Source organism: Lipotes vexillifer, unplaced genomic scaffold (genome assembly GCF_000442215.2).
Source record: "Lipotes vexillifer unplaced genomic scaffold, Lipotes_vexillifer_v1.1 scaffold3224, whole genome shotgun sequence".
Taxonomy (NCBI): domain Eukaryota; kingdom Metazoa; phylum Chordata; class Mammalia; order Artiodactyla; family Lipotidae; genus Lipotes; species Lipotes vexillifer.
Window position 1 is genome coordinate 124,572 of NW_006790163.1, and position 18,777 is coordinate 143,348.

The window sequence follows — 18,777 nt, forward strand, 5'->3', positions numbered from 1 at the left end:
TTTTTTTTTTTTTTTGCGGTACACGGGCCTCTCACTATTGTGGCCTCTGCCGTTGCGGAGCACAGGCTACGGACGCACAGGCTCAGCGGCAATGGCTCACGGGCCCAGCCACTCCGCAGCATGTGGGATCCTCCCAGACCGGGACACGAACCCGTGTCCCCTGCATCGGCAGGCGGACTCTCAACCACTGCGCCACCAGGGAAGCCAACAACTTACTTTTAAAAAAACCCATGGGTCAAGAGAGAAATCTCAAAGAAAATGAGAAAATATTATGAACTGACTGAAAATGAAAATACCAAAATTTGTGGGATGCAGTTAAAGTAGTACTTAGAGGAGAATTTACACCTTTAGAGGCTATATGAGAAAAAAGAGAGGTCTGAAATCAATGGTGTAAGCTCCCAATTTAGGAAGGTAGAAAAAGAAGAACAAATTAAAGCCAAACTAAGTAGAAAGAAGGAAATAATAAAGAGGACAAACCAATAAAATAGAAAACAGACAAGAAATTGGGGGAAAGAAAACCAAAAGCCAGTTCGCTGTAATGCTACACACAATCAATAAACATTGAGCTGTGCTGATTAAGACACAAATTATTAATATCACAAATAAGAGAAAGGACACCAGCTCAGCGTCCAGACATTGAAAGAATCATGCAGGAATTCTACAAAAAACTTCATAAACTTGACAGCTTGGATCAGCGTTCAGCAGATTCCCCGTGGGCCAAATCCAGCTTGTTACTGTTTTTATACTTTTATCAAAACAAGCCACGGGGCTTCCCTGGTGGCGCAGTGGTTGAGAGTCCACCTGCTGATGCAGGGGACACGAGTTCGTGCTCCGGTACGGGAAGATCCCACATGCCGCGGAGCGGCTAGGCCCGTGAGCCATGGCCGCTGAGCCTGCGCGTCCAGAGCCTGTGCTCCGCAACGGGAGAGGTCACAACAGTGAGAGGCCCGCGTACCAAAAAAAAAAAAAAAAAAAACAAGCCACACACATCATTTAGGTATCATCTCTGGCTGCTTTTGCAGTCTAACAACAGGGTTGAGTAGCTGCATCTAAGATCATATGACCTACAGAGCCTAAAACACTATCTGATCCTTTACAGAAGAGCTTACTGATTTTTGGATTAGATGAAAGAGACGAATTCCTTGAAGCACACAAATACCAAAACTGATTCAAGAAGAAACAGGAAAATCTGACTAGCCCTGTATCTATTAGAGGTATTGAATTTGTAGTTACAAACATTCCCACAAAGACCTTCAGGTACAGATGGCTTTTCTGGTGAATTCTATCAAACTGTTAAGAAAGCATTAATACCAATCCCACACGAACTTTCCAAAGACTGGGGAGAAGGGAACACGTCCCAATTCATTCTGTAAGCCCAGTATTATCCTGATACCAAAATCAGAGAAAGACATTACAAGTAAAGAAAACTAGGAAGAGACCACACTTTTCTAAAAACTAGCACTGAGCTGACCCATCACATTCTGATGGACAGTTAAAAAGAAACAAACAAGGGCTTCCCTGGTGGCGCAGTGGTTGAGAGTCCGCCTGCCGATGCAGGGGACACGGGTTCGTGCCCCGGTCCGGGAAGATTCCACATGCCACGGAGCAGCTGGGCCCAAGAGCCATGGCCGCTGAGCCTGTGCGTCCGGAGCCTGTGCTCCGCAACGGGAGAGGCCACAACATTGAGAGGCCCGCGTACCAACTAGTACATATCAATAGCTGAAGAACAAGAGATGAAGCAGCCTGGAAACAACATACCATCATACCTGAGCCTGCATTCTCTCATGGCACATGGAGACACAGCTATCTCAATTCCTGCTACCGGAGGCAAAGCCCACCCCCACTGCTCTCTTTTTCACAGCTTGTATGCTGCAGTGAAAAAGTTGTTTGGCCCCTTGGCCTCAACTCCATTCTGACCTGCAAAATGGGATAAAGCTTTGACCACGTCTTTAACGTTCAAAGCTGTGTCACCAGAGCCAAATACCTGGCAACATGGCAGTCACATCACAGGTAAGTCCTTCATGTCTCAACCAGACTCAGGTTTCTATACAATAAAACCTAGCAGTACCAACTTCAAACACTCTCCCCAAGCTCACCGGCATGCAGGACAGTCATGGCCGCAAGCACCTGCAGTGGGCAGTTAAGCGTGACAACTCTGTCGGGAAGGGACCGGCTCAGGAAGTGACTGACTGGGTCAGTAACCAGAGGCTTTGGCTTCTGCGACTGGAGCTGATTCCTTCAATTCCTGAGCATCTGCTGAGTCCTCCTGAAACAGGAGGCCACGTCCGGCAGGCTCCAAAACTCGGAGGGGTCCCCTTTGGAAGACATCAGTGTGCCCCCATCTCACTTGAGGGGCAGACAGAGTTCCCCTGATTCCCCGCGTTATACTGAGCTCCCCCACCTTCAGTGTCTTGCCCAAGAAAGTACGCTACAAAGAGACAGGGGCTTGACATGTGTGGAGGCTCCTGAATCTTTCCATCCAGGACCAAGAAAACCATCGTATGGCCTTCCCAAGGAGCACCCCAGACAAGCAGGAATAGCGGCAGAGATCTCTGGGTGAAGCCCTTTTCCACGCTGACAAACAGAAGTCAGGAGGCTGTTTCGTGTCACTACCTGAAACGTGCTTGTTTATTTTCTCCCTTCCCCACCCGCATGGAAGCTCCGTGAGGGCAGGGGCCTCTCCTTTCTTGGGCTCCCCCGTGTTTCACTGCCTGGCACAAGGCGGACACTTGATCAACATTTGCTGAAGGAGCGGTAGTGAATGACTGTCGGATTCCAGTGTGGAAGGCTGACTACCTAACAGTCTGCGATTAGAAAATGTAGGAAGCTGTCTTGCCTGACTCAAGCTCAGTGTCTGCAAAAAGCTTAGCAGAGACAGCTTTGGAAGTCACGCGTGTTAACCGCGGGGGACGGTGAACTCACAGCTGGCGTACGAGCGGCCGTCATCCTCGCACATCTTGTGCAGCTGCTGGTATTCCTCCTGGGCCAGCTCGAAACGCTGCTGCTTAATCTGGTAGATTTCTTTCTTGGCGTTGAGGGCCTCCTGGGCTACAATTAAATACTCCTTCAGCATCCGTTCCTGCTCCCGCCTCCACTGTTCTCTGGGATCCTCAATCTGGGTAAGCTCTGAAATTGAAAGGGTAAGAACATAAGGGACTTCAAAGTAAAATCTTTACATTGACCAATAATCTGCAGTTATATGACTAGTCGATGAGAAAATTAATTAACTACCAGGAGGTACATTATGGAAGCGTCTATATAACGAACCTCCCAGCGTGCAGATCACCTCCTATTTACACACCCACGCTCGGGACGAGAAGAAAGCTCTGTAGACATGCAACAGCTCCATGGAGGGGAAGACGGTCCAGGCAACTTTTCACACTCTAAGTAAATGTCGGTGGACATGAACCCAAAGGAGGTCATCCCTGGCAAACTAAGACACACGTCCAACCTTCCTCTCCCTGCCTTCTTCAAGCCAGGCTGCTGTGGGCTCTGCTGTCCCCGTGACTGGTTCGCTCCCCTTCTCCCACCTCCCACGCCAGACGACATCCTTCTGCATTCTTCGTGGACTTCCCATAAATCCCCCGTTTTCCGCTCTGGCTCTCTCACTCTAGCAGCTCCCGTAAGGGCTCATGCCCACCTCCAGCTCCTACCTCTCCCCTGAGCGCCCATCCTTTCCTTCCTCCTCCCTCCTAGAGGCATCTCCACCTGGACGAACGCAAAGTAATTCTGAGTCATTCGTCCAAAGCAGAACTCATTCTCACACAGTGCCCTTTCACTACACAAACCAAAGCAAAGCAGAGGAAGCCACGCTGACGAGCGCCTGCATCTCCCGCCTGCCCCTCTGAGTGAGCGCCTTCCTCTGGATCTACCCACTGAGCCAGCCTGGGACTCGCCCTCAGAGGACTCGCGCGCTCCTTTCCCCACGCACAGCACTCCATGGGTCATCCACAACTGGCAATTCCTGCCCCTGTGTATCACGGTGGCCGACGTACGCCTTCTCTCCTTCTCCCCTTACTTCAATCAGACCCTCACGATCTCTCTCCAAAAACACGCAGGCTGCCTGCCTCATCCCACCAAAAGCCATTCTCCGTGCGCTCACCAAAGTGACCTTCCCAACTCTGCCTCCGACTCTCTAACACATGGCCTTTTTTAAAGCACAAGGTTGTAAATTTTAGGTTATCTTTGCCCCATACACACAAGAGCACCTGCTAGGATGTTTCAAGTAAGTCCTTCCTCTTTAAACCCCCTCCCAGCAACATCCCCTACCCAGCTTCACGCTGCTACCCCAGGGCCCCTCCTAGAAAGCCTCTCTGGGCCTTAAAAGCTCCCATGGGGAAATAAAAAACAAAGACAACAAAAACCGGGGTCCTGACCTAGCCCCAGAGTCCAGATTCAGTGGGCCGAGGGGGCACGAACAGAGTCACAGCTGTTATAAGTGCCCGGATGTCTCTGACGTTGATTCAGCCATGAGACTCACCCCGGCCGACAGGCATCGTTCGCACTCTGTCCAGTGCACCCGAGAGTCTTGGGAACCTTGCAGGTGATCCACGAAGGGCCCCTCTGGTCCCTCACGTCACCATCAATCTGCACAGTTCCAACTTAATATTTGACTCCCCAGGTCCTGTGCCTTTAGAGAGCTATAAAGCTGTGCTATCAAGAGTTAGATTCTCAGGAGCAAGTTTTCTGGAATGGGGTCTCTGGCACATGTACTAATTGTTACAATAATAATCTTTTTTGCTCCTGGGAAAAAAAAAGAGTTGGGTTCCCTGAAGGCCTCAGAGGGAGGAGGTGGTATGACCCTGGAGCTGATGTCTTCAGCCACATCCCCCACGGTGCTGGGTCATCCGTTATACTCAAGGGGGCCAGAAGAAAGTCCGTGGTGATTCTTCGGCTTTCGGGTTCATGGCCAAGTCTAGCATGTCATGTTGAATCCTCATGGTGGAGCCTGGGTCTCACTTTCCTGTGTCCCCAGGGCCTCAAGAGTGGCCAGCATACAGAGGTGCTCTGTGACACTTGCTGTGACTCAGCCAGCAGGAGAGCAAGGCACACCAGCGGCAAAGAAGGGGACACAGAGGGAGGAGCAAGCGGGATTTACGAGAGACGAGCCAGAACGGGTCAGTCCTGGGCCTCGGCGGCAGGCAGGCGGCTTCCAAAAACGTTGTGTAAGGCAGATGCTTGTGCCGTTCAGCACTGCCGCCCGAGCCCAGAGAGGCCCACAGCAAGGGGAAGGTGGCCCCAAAGGCCAGACAGCCCGGCCGCATGCAGCCCAGGGGCACCGGGCCAGCCGGGCCAGAGGGAGGGCGGCGGACCCACCCGGAAGCCCTCCTGCCACTGGCATAACCGCCGGGGAGGGCAGCAGGGCCAGGGTGGCACTCAGCCCACTGCCCAATCCCTGGGTGAGAGCCGCAGTCACATGAAGGCTGAGGGTACGGATCGGAAACTCCCCTGCCCCAGGAACCAGCCAGGACGCCTTGCCATTCAGAGTTCCAAACGTTGAACTCCGGAGGCCGCCCGGCAGGTGACAATGCAGGAAATCAGCCCTAAAGGTACCAGCCCGGGTCGATCACACTAAGGGGACAGGAGGAGCCGTGGGACTGAGCGTGGAAGGAGCTTCGTCAGTCACATGCTGGGCACCCCGCCCCCAGCCTCCCCCGCACTCAACAAACTGAAGGACAGAAAGCACAACAAGGGCAACTTCGGATCCCCAGCAGTAATGACGATGACAGAAACACTAGGCAGCTAGAACGAAAAGGGGGGAGTGAAGAAATGTGAATCTGAGAGAGAAATGGGTCCCCAGCTGGTCCCAGATGGAGGAAGGCTGAGGAGGCGGCAGAGAGCAAGGAGGGCGGGGCGCAGAAGGCCCAGAACCAAATGCTGCCCGGGGAAGCAGCGTGTCAGCTCGGCACCACGGACACCCCAGGCGGCTCAGCAGTCCTGGGCACTGCTCGAGGGGGAGCAGCATCCCTGGCCTCCACCCACCAGATGCCGGGAGCACCTCTCCCAGGCATGACCATGAAAAATGCCCCAGACACTACCATGTGCCCCTGGGAAGCAAAACCAGCCCCAGGTGAGAACCACTGCTCCCAACAATTCTACCAAGAAGGCTGGCATGGTCAAGGACCCATTATTTTAGCTGTGGTCTTTACATCATTTTCTCCCTTCACAAAGCTCCAAAATGTTTGGTATATTAAAGCTAAAATCAAAGGGATAAGACAAAATGAAGTTAAGGTAACCACTTGGGCATTTATTGTTCCAAGAACTTGTAAACTTCACTCTGCTAGAAACACCCTTCTCATTTTGAGAGAGATTTCTATTACTAAACTGCCTGGGGAATGTATTCCTTCTTTTAGGTATTCAAACTCTGCATTGCACATGTTCCATGCGGCCCTGAGCAGCGCACAAGCCAGGCGGCCACACAGCTTCTTCACTCTTTGAAGAACTCAGCCAATCAACACTGCCGGGGACACTGACAAAAATCCAGTTTAGTGCCGCATTGGAGAGCAACAATTGTTTCACTCTACAAAAAGAGTTCCTAGCTATCGTGGGATCAATATGAAAATTCATTCATAGGTAACAACTCAAGTGTGGCACTGTACTTACTATTTATGTGGTCCATGTAATAAATTCCAATTTGTTTATCATATACAGTTTCCCATCCTAAAGGAAGTTCATCCCCAACACAGTCGGCAAAGGTCAATGGCTTTGTTATCCTGCAAAATAAAATTATGAAAGCAAATTTGAAAGTGAGGTCAATTTCATGTAAGTTTGCTGAATCGACTCTAGAATTCGGTTTCAATACAAAATTATTATCTAATTGACTGCTTTTGCTCCAACTATTTGGCTGGAAAACTAACTCACTGGCTTTGCCTCACTAATCATCAGTAACAGTATCAGTACACTCACAGTTAAAAGCATTACTATCCCACACTGCAACTTTAAATATCAGCAAAAACAGATACTGACAGTTACAAAACAGGAAAAACAAGCATCTTCTTCCAAGCTGTATGTTTAATGAGGTGATGACAATGGAATGTCGCTCTGCCACAACAACAGGAGAGCACCTATGTTCTCATTCCCTGACAAATGTTCCCCCCTCACAACTTTCAGTTTCTGTAAATTACAGCTTAAATGTATCTAAAATGTATTTGTAAGTTTCATCTACCAGTGGTCATAAGTGAAGGAGTTAAATGTTAACCACTGACCAAAGGCAAAAAGCCAAACAAGCATGGTAACAATACAAGGAGATGCCTACTAAATACTGCCTGTATTCTTTACACAGTAGGAATCAGAAACTGCAAAGGATCCTCCTTGAAGTAAATCTGATCAAGGAAAGCTTGGCTTGACACAGATAGATAAAGGAAAGGTTTTCCAGATGGGTTTAAGCAGAACCTCCCCGGCCCCTACACCCCACCATCACATTGATTGACAAGACAGCTGTGGCATAAAACAAGCTGCCCCTATAATCGTCTGAGTCCAGGCAGCTATGTATTCAGTTGTCTCTATAAATGCACATTGACTGGTATGCATGGGAATCTGATAACCTAAATTTCACTAACTCAGTCTTCCCACATCTCTGTTCCAGTCTCTGGCCCCAGGAAAGTGAGACACCACAACCAACGCCAAGCCCCACAAGACAAGTATGAATTTTGAACATGTTATTTCCCCAAACTGGTTCAACAACAAAGCTCTGTCTCTCCCAGGAGCTTTTAGAAATTGATAAACACTATCAGAACGGCACTGATTGAACTCATCTTCGTTTTAAACAATAGTTTTAAGAAGTCAGAGTCAATATCAAAACAGAAATACATATACAGAAGGTAAAACACACCAGGGAAATCCTCTCAAATACGATGCGCTCAAAACCCCACGACATCACAAGATGAGCCTACTGCATAGTGTTGGTCCCAGCCCCAAACACCAGTGTCCGCAGCACAGTTCCTTTACGGGTCAGAAATGGTGTGGTGGCGGCGTGGTTCCAAGTCAAACAGGTAACGGCAGGTTGTTGTGCGTGACTCAAGTCCTGAATGGGACCAAGCCACAACAAATGCTACCTGAAGATAAACTGCGTCCTGAGCACAACTCTGCTATTCTAGATTCACGCGTAAGCCTAGAGAAAGATGCCCAAGTACGGGCACGTTCTAAGCATCTTGACATACATGATCTCATTTAATAGACAAATATAGGTGGGAAGGGCTTCCCTGGTGGCACCGTGGTTAAGAATCCGCCTGCCGACGCAGGGGACACGGGTTCGAGCCCTAGTCCGGGAAGATCCCACATGCCGCGTAGCCCCTAAGCCCGTGCGCCACAACTGCTGAGCCTGCGCTCTAGAGCCCATGAGCCACAACTACTGAAGACTGTGCACCACAACTACTGAAGCCCATGCGCCTAGAGCCTGTGCTCTCCAACAAGAGAAGCCACGGCAATGAGAAGCCCGCGCACCACAACAGAGTGGCCCCCGCTCACCACAACTAGAGAAAAGCCCCGTGCAGCAATGAAGACCTGACGCAGCTAAAAGTAAAATAAATAAATTAAAAATATGTATAGGGCTTCCCTGGTGGCACAGTGGTTGAGAGTCCGCCTGCCGATGCAGGGGACACGGGTTCGTGCTCCGGTCCGGGAAGATCGCACGTGCTGCGGAGTGGCTGTGCCCGTGAGCCATGGCCGCTGAGCCTGCGTGTCCGGAGCCTGTGCTCCGCAACAGGAGAGGCCACAACAGTGAGAGGCCCACGTACCGCAAAAAAAAAAAAAAAAAAAAAAGTATATATACATATGTGGGAAGCCTGACCTTCTAGCGCTGCTGAGCCCAATTCATTTACTTTACAACTCACAACTGTTATAAAACTATTGCAAGTTCATATTTTCAATTTTCTATCCAATAAACAACGCAAGTAAGTAAAATAACACTTCCATACTCTTTCTTCTAAAAATAAACTGACACGTCTACCATTTTGGTAAATTTTATTTTGGCCTGATATAGAATCCGTATGTCTCTGATTCCACTTCTCTAAAGAGAGCATGGACTTTGCATGATCATCCACAGAATCAGTACTTTGAAGCAAGCAGATGACGAGTCATGCCTCTCGGAGTCCAGCTCGCACCACGAGCAAGGAGAAGTTATCAAGTCCTTGCTGTTCATCTCCTCTGTCCACAGGGCTCACACTTGGAGACCCTTTACTCACTTGACAGCAGTTCGAACAGGCTCAATGAAGAAGTTTTCCAGCTCCCAAAAGACAGAAGACGTAAAACTAGAAGGCAAGGACGGGGGCCCTTGGGCAGGAAGAAGGCAGCAAAGGAAGCAGCTGACAGCGGGAGAAACACCCACTCCCTGGCTTCATCCATCACACCGAGAAACATCTATGCTGCACTTCTGCTTCATCCACCTATTTATCAGGATGACACACCCTCCAGACTTCCAGATAGCTGTAACTTCATTGTATGTAGACAAATTTGGGCATGATTTTCAATAAGAGCATTGAGGATATCTAAATTTATTGTCCTGTCACCCACAGGTATGCCAGTCCAGGCTCTTGAGTTCTCATCTCCCCAAAAACTTGATGCTAGATTTTTCCCAACTCCTTCCTACGATCACCACACACAGACCCCGGGGTAATTTTGTTTCTATTACGCAAAGTTTAGGAAATACACCTAAATAGGAGAGAAATGTCCATGCACACCACCACTCAAAAACAACCATTATTCCTATTTTGATGTGTCTTCCTCCATCTTTTTTCTACATGTTCTCTTTATTCGTCTTTTTCTGACATATTCATGATCATACAGTATACACAATTTTCTCCCCTGCCTTTTCCACTTAAGTTTGTAACATGTTTACTTAATAATTCATACCTTGAGTCTCTCCAAAAATTACTCAAGATGGCCTAACACTATAGCCTAAGTATTCTGTCCCCGCTTGTTATAAATTATTTGTAAACATCACCTGGAACAACTGAATAGATTAAGCTCCTTGAGAACAATTACCCTGTCTCAGCTGCCTTTGAACCCCCAGCACCCGGTCTAAGAATAAATAACTTGCATTTTTACAAACAGTTCATTAAGGGGATTAATATGTTTTACCTAAGTACTCTCCTACTATTGATAGCTACACTATTTCCTAATTTCCACTAGTGTAAATATTCATGAGAGCTGCTTTGGAAAATAGTTCAGCAATTTCTCAAATATATAGTTAAACACAGTTTCCATATGGGTCAGTAATTCTACACCCAGGTGTACACCTAAGAGAAACGAAAACATATGTCCACAGCAGCATTATTCGCCATAGCCAAAAGGTGAAAACTAAGGGCCATCAACTGATGAATGGACAAATAAAACATGGTCTATCCAGACAATGGAATATTACTCAGCCATAAAAAAAGAATGAAGTACTGGCACATGCTACAGTATGGATGGACCTTGAAGTCACTGTGCCAGGTGACAAAAGCCAGACATAGTGGCTACATGTTGTATGCATCCATCTACAAGAAATGTCCAGACCAGGCAAATTCATAGAGACAGAGGGTAGATCAGTGGTTGTCAGGGGTTGGAGATAAAGAGAGAATGGGGAGTGATTGCTAAGGGGTTAGCCTTCCTTTAGGGGGTGATAAAAATGTTCTGGAATTAGATAGTGGATGATGGCTGCACAACTTAGTGAGTATACTAAAAACTAGTAAACAGCATGCTTTAAATGGTGACTTTTATAGTATATGTGAATTACATCTCAATTTAAAAAACTATGATGAGGGCTTCCCTGGTGGCGCAGTGCTTGAGAGTCCGCCTGCCGATGCAGGAGACGCGGGTTCGTGCCCCGTTTCGGGAGGATCCCGCATGCCGCGGAGCGGCTGGGCCCGTGAGCCGTGGCCGCTGAGCCTGCGCGTCCGGAGCCTGTGCTCCGCAAATGGGAGAGGCCACAACAGTGAGAGGCCCGCATAACGCAAGAAAAAAAAAAAAAAAAAACTATGATGAAAGGAACATCTCTGTGCATATAGCTCGTAATCTGTATTTACAATTATTTTCTTTGAAAGATTCCCAGAAGTAAATTTATGGGGTTGAAGGATATGAAGGTCTTTTCTCCTTACTGTGAAGTCAACGTAAAAAATTCGTACAGTAAAGTATAAAGCATAGGAAATAAAATCACCTATAATCCAGAAGCCCTGGATTCATGGTTTAGCTTATTTTCCTACATTTTTCCACAGCCGATATCATACTAGATACAATTTCACACACTAATTTTTTTCATTTGTGTATTTCCTCATGTCCTTTAAGTCTCTGTCACCATCGCTTTCCATCATTTTAGAACCTTCCGTCATATGCAGTAAACCATAACTTTTTTACCAGGCACACCTCAAGTCATCTATTTAGGTATGTTCCAATTTTCTGCTCTTTCTTGGAAATCATGGACATGAGCTCACGCCAAACACCTGATGTATACTGCCAAGGTGCTTGAGCATCAGCATACACTCCTACCAGTGAAGTGAAAGATGGCCTTTCTCATCACCCTCTAGGGATATCTTGAATGCATTTGTTCAAGGGCTCGGGACAAATCTGGATGGCACGACCGTGCTTCACTTTCAAAGAACAAGCAGGTAGGGAGTGCAGCGTAAGCTCCCCGGCATCTTCAGGCTGTGGGGGAAGTGTGCGATGAGCTCAGAAGCCGGGCACCAGTGTCCTCCCACAGCAAAGTCCACTCTGCAGTGGGACATGAAGGCCCCCACGCGGCCAGTTCTCACTGGTCTCCTCCTATCTGAGCAACAGCAACCTGGAGCTGCCAGCTCTCCCTGCCCTCAACCGCCCCGCACAGATCTTCCCACCGTAGATTCCCCGCTTCACAAACGGCTCTTCTTGGCCTCAGCAGAGGACATGAATATGGTTTGCTGGCCGTTCTTACCAGAACTGGTCCACAAGAAGGGAGAGAATGCTGGAGGACACAGACACGGGCTTCTTTTTGTTCCCTTTTGCCTGCTGCATCCTGCGGGGCTCTTTAAGAAGTGGCACTGGGCCATCTCAGCCAGCACCAGTTCCCAGAGAGTCATTTACTTCCATGAAACCTTGCATGAGTCATTCCTTCTCTCTCTGGGCCTGCCTCAGTTTCCTAATCTTTAAAATGGGGGTGAGGACTTCCCTGGTGGTCCAGGGACTAAGACTCCGTGCTCCCAATGCAGGGGGCCCAGGTTCAATCCCTGGTCAGGGAACTAGATCCCACATGCATGCCCCAACTAAAGATCCTGCACGCCGCAACTAAGACCCGGTGCAGCCAAATAAATAAACATTAAAAAAAAAATGGGGGTGATCCGACCAAAGTCACGGGGTCATGCTCGCTGGGTGCAGCCTCTTCAGTTACAGCGTGGAGACCAGCTCCATCCACTCCCCTTCCTGCTTCCCCCTCAACCTCCAACAGACTTGCTTCAGACGCTATTAGTTTCCTTATGCTGCTGTGACAAATTGCCACAAACTTGGTGGCGTTAAACAACACATTTGTCATCTTAAAGCTCCGGAGATCAGGAGTCCGACTGATTTCAGTGAACTAAAACCAGTGTCTGTAATAGACTACTGGCATCCGCGGCGGCTTCTTGCATCTTCAAAGCCAGCCACGGCCGGTAGAGTCTTTCTCAGGATGCCATCTCTCTGGTTCTCCCTCTTCCACTCAGAAAGACCCTTGAGATTACACTGGGCCCACCCAGATCATCCAGGATCACCTCCCCATTGCAAGATCCTTTATTTAGTCACATCTGCAAAGTCCCTTTTGCCATGGAAGGTAACATATTCACAGGTTCCAGGGAGCACAGGACATGGACACCTGGGGAGGCCATCACTCTGCCGAGCAGACATCCACCGAGAGACTGCAGGGCTGACAGCGGGTGGAGCTGGCAGCGGTGGCCCAGTGCCTCAAAAGCCATGTCCTCCCTCCCGGCCACGCTCAGGGGGCTGGAATATCTGACACTGACTGCCCTGAATTGCAGAAAAGTAAACGTGGGCAGCAGAAGGTGAGAGCAGAGAGAAGAGAGCAAAGTATGAGCAATGATTCTTTCTGTTCAATCCATGAAGGCAAATGAATTTATTTGGATGATACACAATCTTTCTAATGGTGAGACTTTTTTTTTAAATTGAGGTAACACTGGTTTATAACAATATGTTTCCTGTGTACAACATATTTCGGCTTCTGCATACACTACAGCGTGCTCACCACCAAAATTTTAAGTTTCCATCCATCACCATACAGTTGACATGCGTTGATTTAGCCCTTCCCCCGACCCCCTCCCCCTCTGGTGACCAGTACTCTGTTCTCTGTGTCTATGTGCAAACGCTGGTTCTGAACACATTTTCTTTACCAAAAGGAGGCCAGGGTAATCCTATGGTGCCTGTACTACACTTTCCAGTCTCCTGGAACAAGATAATCTCTGTATTTCCCATTCATGCTTAGGATACTATTCATCTCAATTTCATTCCAAACCAATCCTCGAGAAATTATGATGACTCCCTCACGTTTTCTGGCACGCGTGGCTCACAGCGAGTCTCAGAGCCCGCCAGGACACGACCCAGCTGTTTGTGGTTATTTACGTGGTGAATTACACCCTGTTTGCTGTGCCAGTGCTTCTCCAGCTCCAGTGGTGGCACACTGACACCCAAGAGCCGGGTTCTCACTTAGCAGGGAGTGGGTCCCTGAACTCCCTGAAATTACACAAAAACAGCATAGTTAAAACAGCAATGAATACACCACAAGCCTGCCACATTAGTCCTGAAAAGTCATTCAAATAATCACATTTATTATTTACAGAACACGCATATACTTGATTTGGCAATTGTCATCTAGTCTCAATTCTAGAAATTAGGGTAAAGAGTAACCACACCTAGAACTCAGTCTAAACGTTGCAATTGACATTTCAGTGTATTACTGTAGCATGAGTGACCCGAATTCAGCGTGGTCTTAGAATTGTTCTTGAATTACATTTGTGGTTTCCATGTGAAAAGACTGTTTCCTTAGAAATTTTTTTTTCATTACATATTATCAGTCTGGGTGCTTCCCTGGTGGTGCAGTGGTTAAGAATCCGCCTGCCAATGCAGGGGACACAGGTTCGAGCCCTGGTCCGGGAAGATCCCACATGCCACGGAGCAACTAAGCCCGTGCGCCACAACTACTGAGCCTGTGCTCTAGAGCCCGCGAGCCACAGCTACTGAAGCCCGTGCGCCTAGAGCCCATGCTCCGTAACAAGAGAAGCCACCACAATGAGAAGCCAGTGCACTTAACACTTTGGAATAAGTGACAGCACTTATCACTCTGTAATCATTATTTGATATGGCTGCCTCCCCTATTGGTCTGTGAGTTCCCTGAGAAAAAGGATTCTGTTTCTCTAATTCGTCTTTTTAGAGAGCCAGAGCCCTCACATACAACAGGTCTTCATTAAACTGTTTGATAAGCTAATCAGGCCAATTTCAGAAACTTATATCATATAAAAACCACAATGGAGCCAATCAGTAGTCAAGGAACAACTGGAAGAGGGCAAACTAGAATCTGACTGAGCTCGCAAAGCCTAAATTGTAAGAAAAACAGGGCTCAGGAGGCCAAGGTGCTACGGGATCACTCCTCCCTCGAACAGCTCTCCTTAGGCAGATACATCCTAGCAAGGGAGAAAGGTGGTTCAGTAGGCCACAGGGCGTGATGAAATGTCCCTGAAGACCTCCCACATCCTCTGTTCTGATTCTCTACCGACCAAGTCCACTTCTCATCTACACTATGGTTTCCTGAGTGTGGGCCTTTCCACCAGGAAGGGAGAGTCCAGGGTGGACAGGGGCGAGATTCTGGCAAGATGTTCTTTCCTCCAGCAAAGAATAAAGTGTCCAAAGGCAAACCAATCTAGAAGGTATTTCAGACGACCAGCAAACTTCCTGGGGGCTCCACCTCACCAGCGATCCTACCAGTTCTCACACGGGTTCAGACACTGGTGAACCGAAGTCACAACACCTGAAAAAGACCACGAGCTGGTGACTGAATAAGTGTAAAGTCGTACAGTGTATGTTTTGTTGAATCACGCTGACAATGGACAGACACTGCAACAACTTGTAAAAACATCATGGGAGGAAAAACTTCCAACTGAGGCAACTATACTTTAAGCACTTACTAGTGAGGATGAGCCTGGGCAAATGACTGCCTGGCTGTGCCTCAGTTTTCTCATCTTTACTATGGGGTGGTGGGTCTGAAAGGCTGTAACCAATATCAAGGTTTGGGGGACTTATACATACTCCATAAACATGCATTTTCCTTCCACGCTAGTTTTTCCTCTAAAAACTGGGGGAATGTCAGTATTATTCTGATGTAGCAGAATAATATTGTACGAGTGGAACACAGTTTAAAAGCCTGGGATTGAGATGCTAGAATGCAGGGCTGAGCAAGCTGCCCACAGGCCAAGATGCAAGTCTACCACCCAAAGGAAACCACAGCCAGAGGGGCAGCTGATCGCAGTCACCTGCCTGAGCACCTCACCCAGGACGGTCTTCCACCTTGAAAATGATAGAAAAAGAATTTCTCACCAAGCCCATCAAGTGCACAATCCTGAGATAAGTGAAAACACTTTGTTCACCTCAAATATAGGCTCTAATGATACAACTTAGACTAAAATAAAGACAAACTTCAGCCCAGTTAGTAAAAAGAATTCTCTAGAGCAGTGCTGTCGCAACAGAAATATTTACAGTGAGGACCACATACTTAACTAAAAAATTTCTAGCGCTTCCCTGGTGGTGCAGTGGTTAAGAATCCGCTGCCAATGCAGGGGACACGGGTTCAAGCCCTGGTCCTGGAAGATCCCACATGCCGCAGAGCAACTAAGCCCGTGCGCCACAACTACTGAGCCTGCGCTCTAGAGCCTGCGAGCCACAACTACTGAGCCCGCGTGCCACAACTACTGAAGCCCGCGCTCCTAGAGCCCGTGCTCTGCAACAAGAGAAGCCACCGCAATGAGAGAAGCCCGCGCACCGCAATGAAGAGTAGCCCTCTCTCGTGGCAACTAAAATAAGAAAGCCGGCGCGCAGCAACAAAGACCCAACGCAGCCAAAAGTTAATTAATTAATTTAAAAAAATTTCTAGTAGCCACATTTAAAAGGGTAAAAATAAACAGGTGAGATTATTTTAATAATATTTTCTATTTAACACAGTACATCCAAAATACTATCAACTTGACATGTAATGATTATAAAAATTATAAATGAGATATTTGACATCCTTTTTTTTTTTTTTTTTTTTTTTTGCGGTACGCGGGCCTCTCACTGTTGCGGCCTCTCCCGTTGTGGAGCACAGGCTCCGGACGCGCAGGCCCAGCGGCCATGGCTCACGGGCCCAGCCGCTCCGCGGCACGTGGGATCTTCCCGGTCCGGGCACGAACCCGTGTCCCCTGCATCGGCAGGCAGACTCTCAACCACTGCGCCACCACGGAAGCCCTGACATCCTTTTTTGGTATGAAGTCTCTAAGTCTCTGAAAGCCGGTGTGTGTTTTACACTGTGAGCTCACTTCCTGCCGGGCTCGCATATCTCAAGCGCCCAGTTGCCCATCTGGCTGCGGCTACCGCGCTGGACAGCATAGCTCCGGGACCTCACCTCGTTCTCTGACAGTCTGATTCTACGAAGGACCGCGGCAAAGTCCACTGGCTGAGACTGAGACCACTTAAGAAACATCCAGCCTGAGCCACTGTCTTCTACAAGTCCCTGGTGGGGATCTGGAAAGAGTCAGGTTTCTAAGACCACAAAACATCCTGCAGGGAACTGTTTCCCTTCCCTCCGCCCCTGGCTGCCCATCCGCCTTCCCAGCAAGCCCCGCGGGAACAGCTATTCCCAAACTTGGAGAGTTCTCTCCCTTTCCCATGCTTCCCTCCCGCCCCTTCCTGTTCAAGTCCTGATGCGCCTTCCAGGACTTGGCCCAGATTCCTCCTGCCCAGACCCGGCCCACCCCAGCAGGGGGTGAGCTGCCCCGCCCCGGGCCGGCCGGCGCTTTCGCTCTCCTCCTGGGACAGCTACTGAGACTCTAAGTAGAAGGTGGTTATTTGTTCACACCGCGTCTCCCGTAGCATCTGTTCCTTCCGGGCAAGAATGGCAACTCCTCCCACTCTGACCTGCCCCCACAGAGCTCCAGGGCGCACCCCAGTAGGTGCTCAGCTGCACACACAGGGTGAGTCACAGACAAGACCCGATTAAGGGCGAATGGAGCCTGCCACCAAATACATGTCCACGGCAGTTCTAGAGCTGTTCTCACACGTCTCTGCCTCGACAGAATATGCTCATGAGCAGGTGTGCAGATCTGAGGCTTGAGAGACTGGATCCAAGAAAGTGGGCTGCTGCGTGACGGATGCACCGCTTCCTCTTCGGGGGCGGGAGGAACAGGTGCTCGAGATCTGTTTACCAGCGCCATAGGAAAGGCGGGCTTGTCGCATTACGAATGGCACCCTGGATGCACAGCGCTAAGGAAGGAGAGCCAGTGCAGACTGGAGGGCCCTCGCAAGGAGACCCAGAGTCAGCTCTGGGCCTTCCAATACTCTGCAGCTGCCCTCCAAGCCCCCGCGCCCACCCAAGCATGCACAGACCAGCCCTCAGAACCTAGCCCCCTCCCGATGGACCCCAATGGCTCCTCCTCCCTGGGCTCCTGACCAGGCCGACTAGCCACCAGGGAGAACCCCAGCCAATGCGGTTCTCAGCACAGGTGGGTGGAGAAACAACAACTCCCAGGACAGTCTGACTTCCGGAACCCGCCTTTTACAAAGAGGAACCGGAAAAGCAGGCATTCCAAAATACACAGGCAGAAAGCAGATCAGCAGATCAGTGGCTATCAGGGACCAGAGTGGGAAAGTGGGGGATGGGAGATGGAAATGTTCTAAAACCGAACATCCTGGTGATGGTGGTCCAGCTGTATACAGTTACTAAAACTCATTTAACTACACTAAAATGGTGAGTTTTGTGGGATGTAAATTAACACCTTACTAAAAGCTGTGTTAAAAAAATACACACACACATTGCGACTCCTAATAAGTACTTCATTTACAGTAGGCAGAAACAATGTCAGGACTCCAAGTCATATGAAACACTGGGGAGAAGAAAAAAAAATCCAAGGACATAGGTGACTGTCCTCTCACTCACGTCAAAATGTTACACACATCTGGCGATGTTGATCCACAAATTCTAAGTCATGGCTGATCAATGTCCTGGACGTCTTCCAAATAGCTGGACACATATTGAAACATTCTCTAAACCATCATTCCCAATCCTCTGTATTCATCTGTCACATTACTCTACGTCACGCTCTCATGCTACAGCCACAGCCCATCAGTGAGCAGTGAAATTGATTGAGTAGGTCCCAATCAGTGTTTTGGTTTAAAAAGAAAATACTGGAGCACATCACACCTCACAAGGGTAGGACGTACATACTATGTCATGACACTTTTCTTTCCATTGCACATGTGATACAGAGTGGTCTCCTACTTTCCGGAGCAGTAATTGGCAAGGCAGCGCTCCAGGCAGGATATACCTGTAGGTGGCTGCATCCAGTCACACAAGAACCACCGTGTTTAATGCACAGGGCTGCCGCCTACCACCTGTAGGTTGTGCAGACACTGCTGAAAGTGTGCAGTCACAGCCGCCAGCCCCCCCAGGCAAAGCCCGCATTGTGCTCAGAGGGACGGGAGAAACTTCTTTAATCAGCATGACAATTTTAAAAAGGTGGGTCCCTCATAACCACCCCCACTTTACCTAAGGAGGAAACTGAGCTCAGGGACGGGCACCTAAGAAGTGGCAAGACCGGGGGG

The 18,777-nt window shown here is 48.8% G+C and overlaps 1 protein-coding gene across 1 annotated transcript in view; it reads right to left on the bottom strand.

The window, feature by feature from the left end:
- WWC3 (WWC family member 3) overlaps positions 1-18,777 on the bottom strand; it is a 121,998-nt gene that overhangs the window by 71,988 nt on the left and 31,233 nt on the right. Inside the window, exons 2-3 of the mRNA XM_007463251.1 lie at positions 6,604-6,713; positions 2,923-3,126 (exon numbers count right to left, since the gene is read on the bottom strand). Coding sequence (XP_007463313.1) covers positions 2,923-3,126; positions 6,604-6,619 — 220 coding nt within the window. The 5' untranslated portion in view covers positions 6,620-6,713. The remainder of the gene's footprint in view (positions 1-2,922; positions 3,127-6,603; positions 6,714-18,777) is intronic.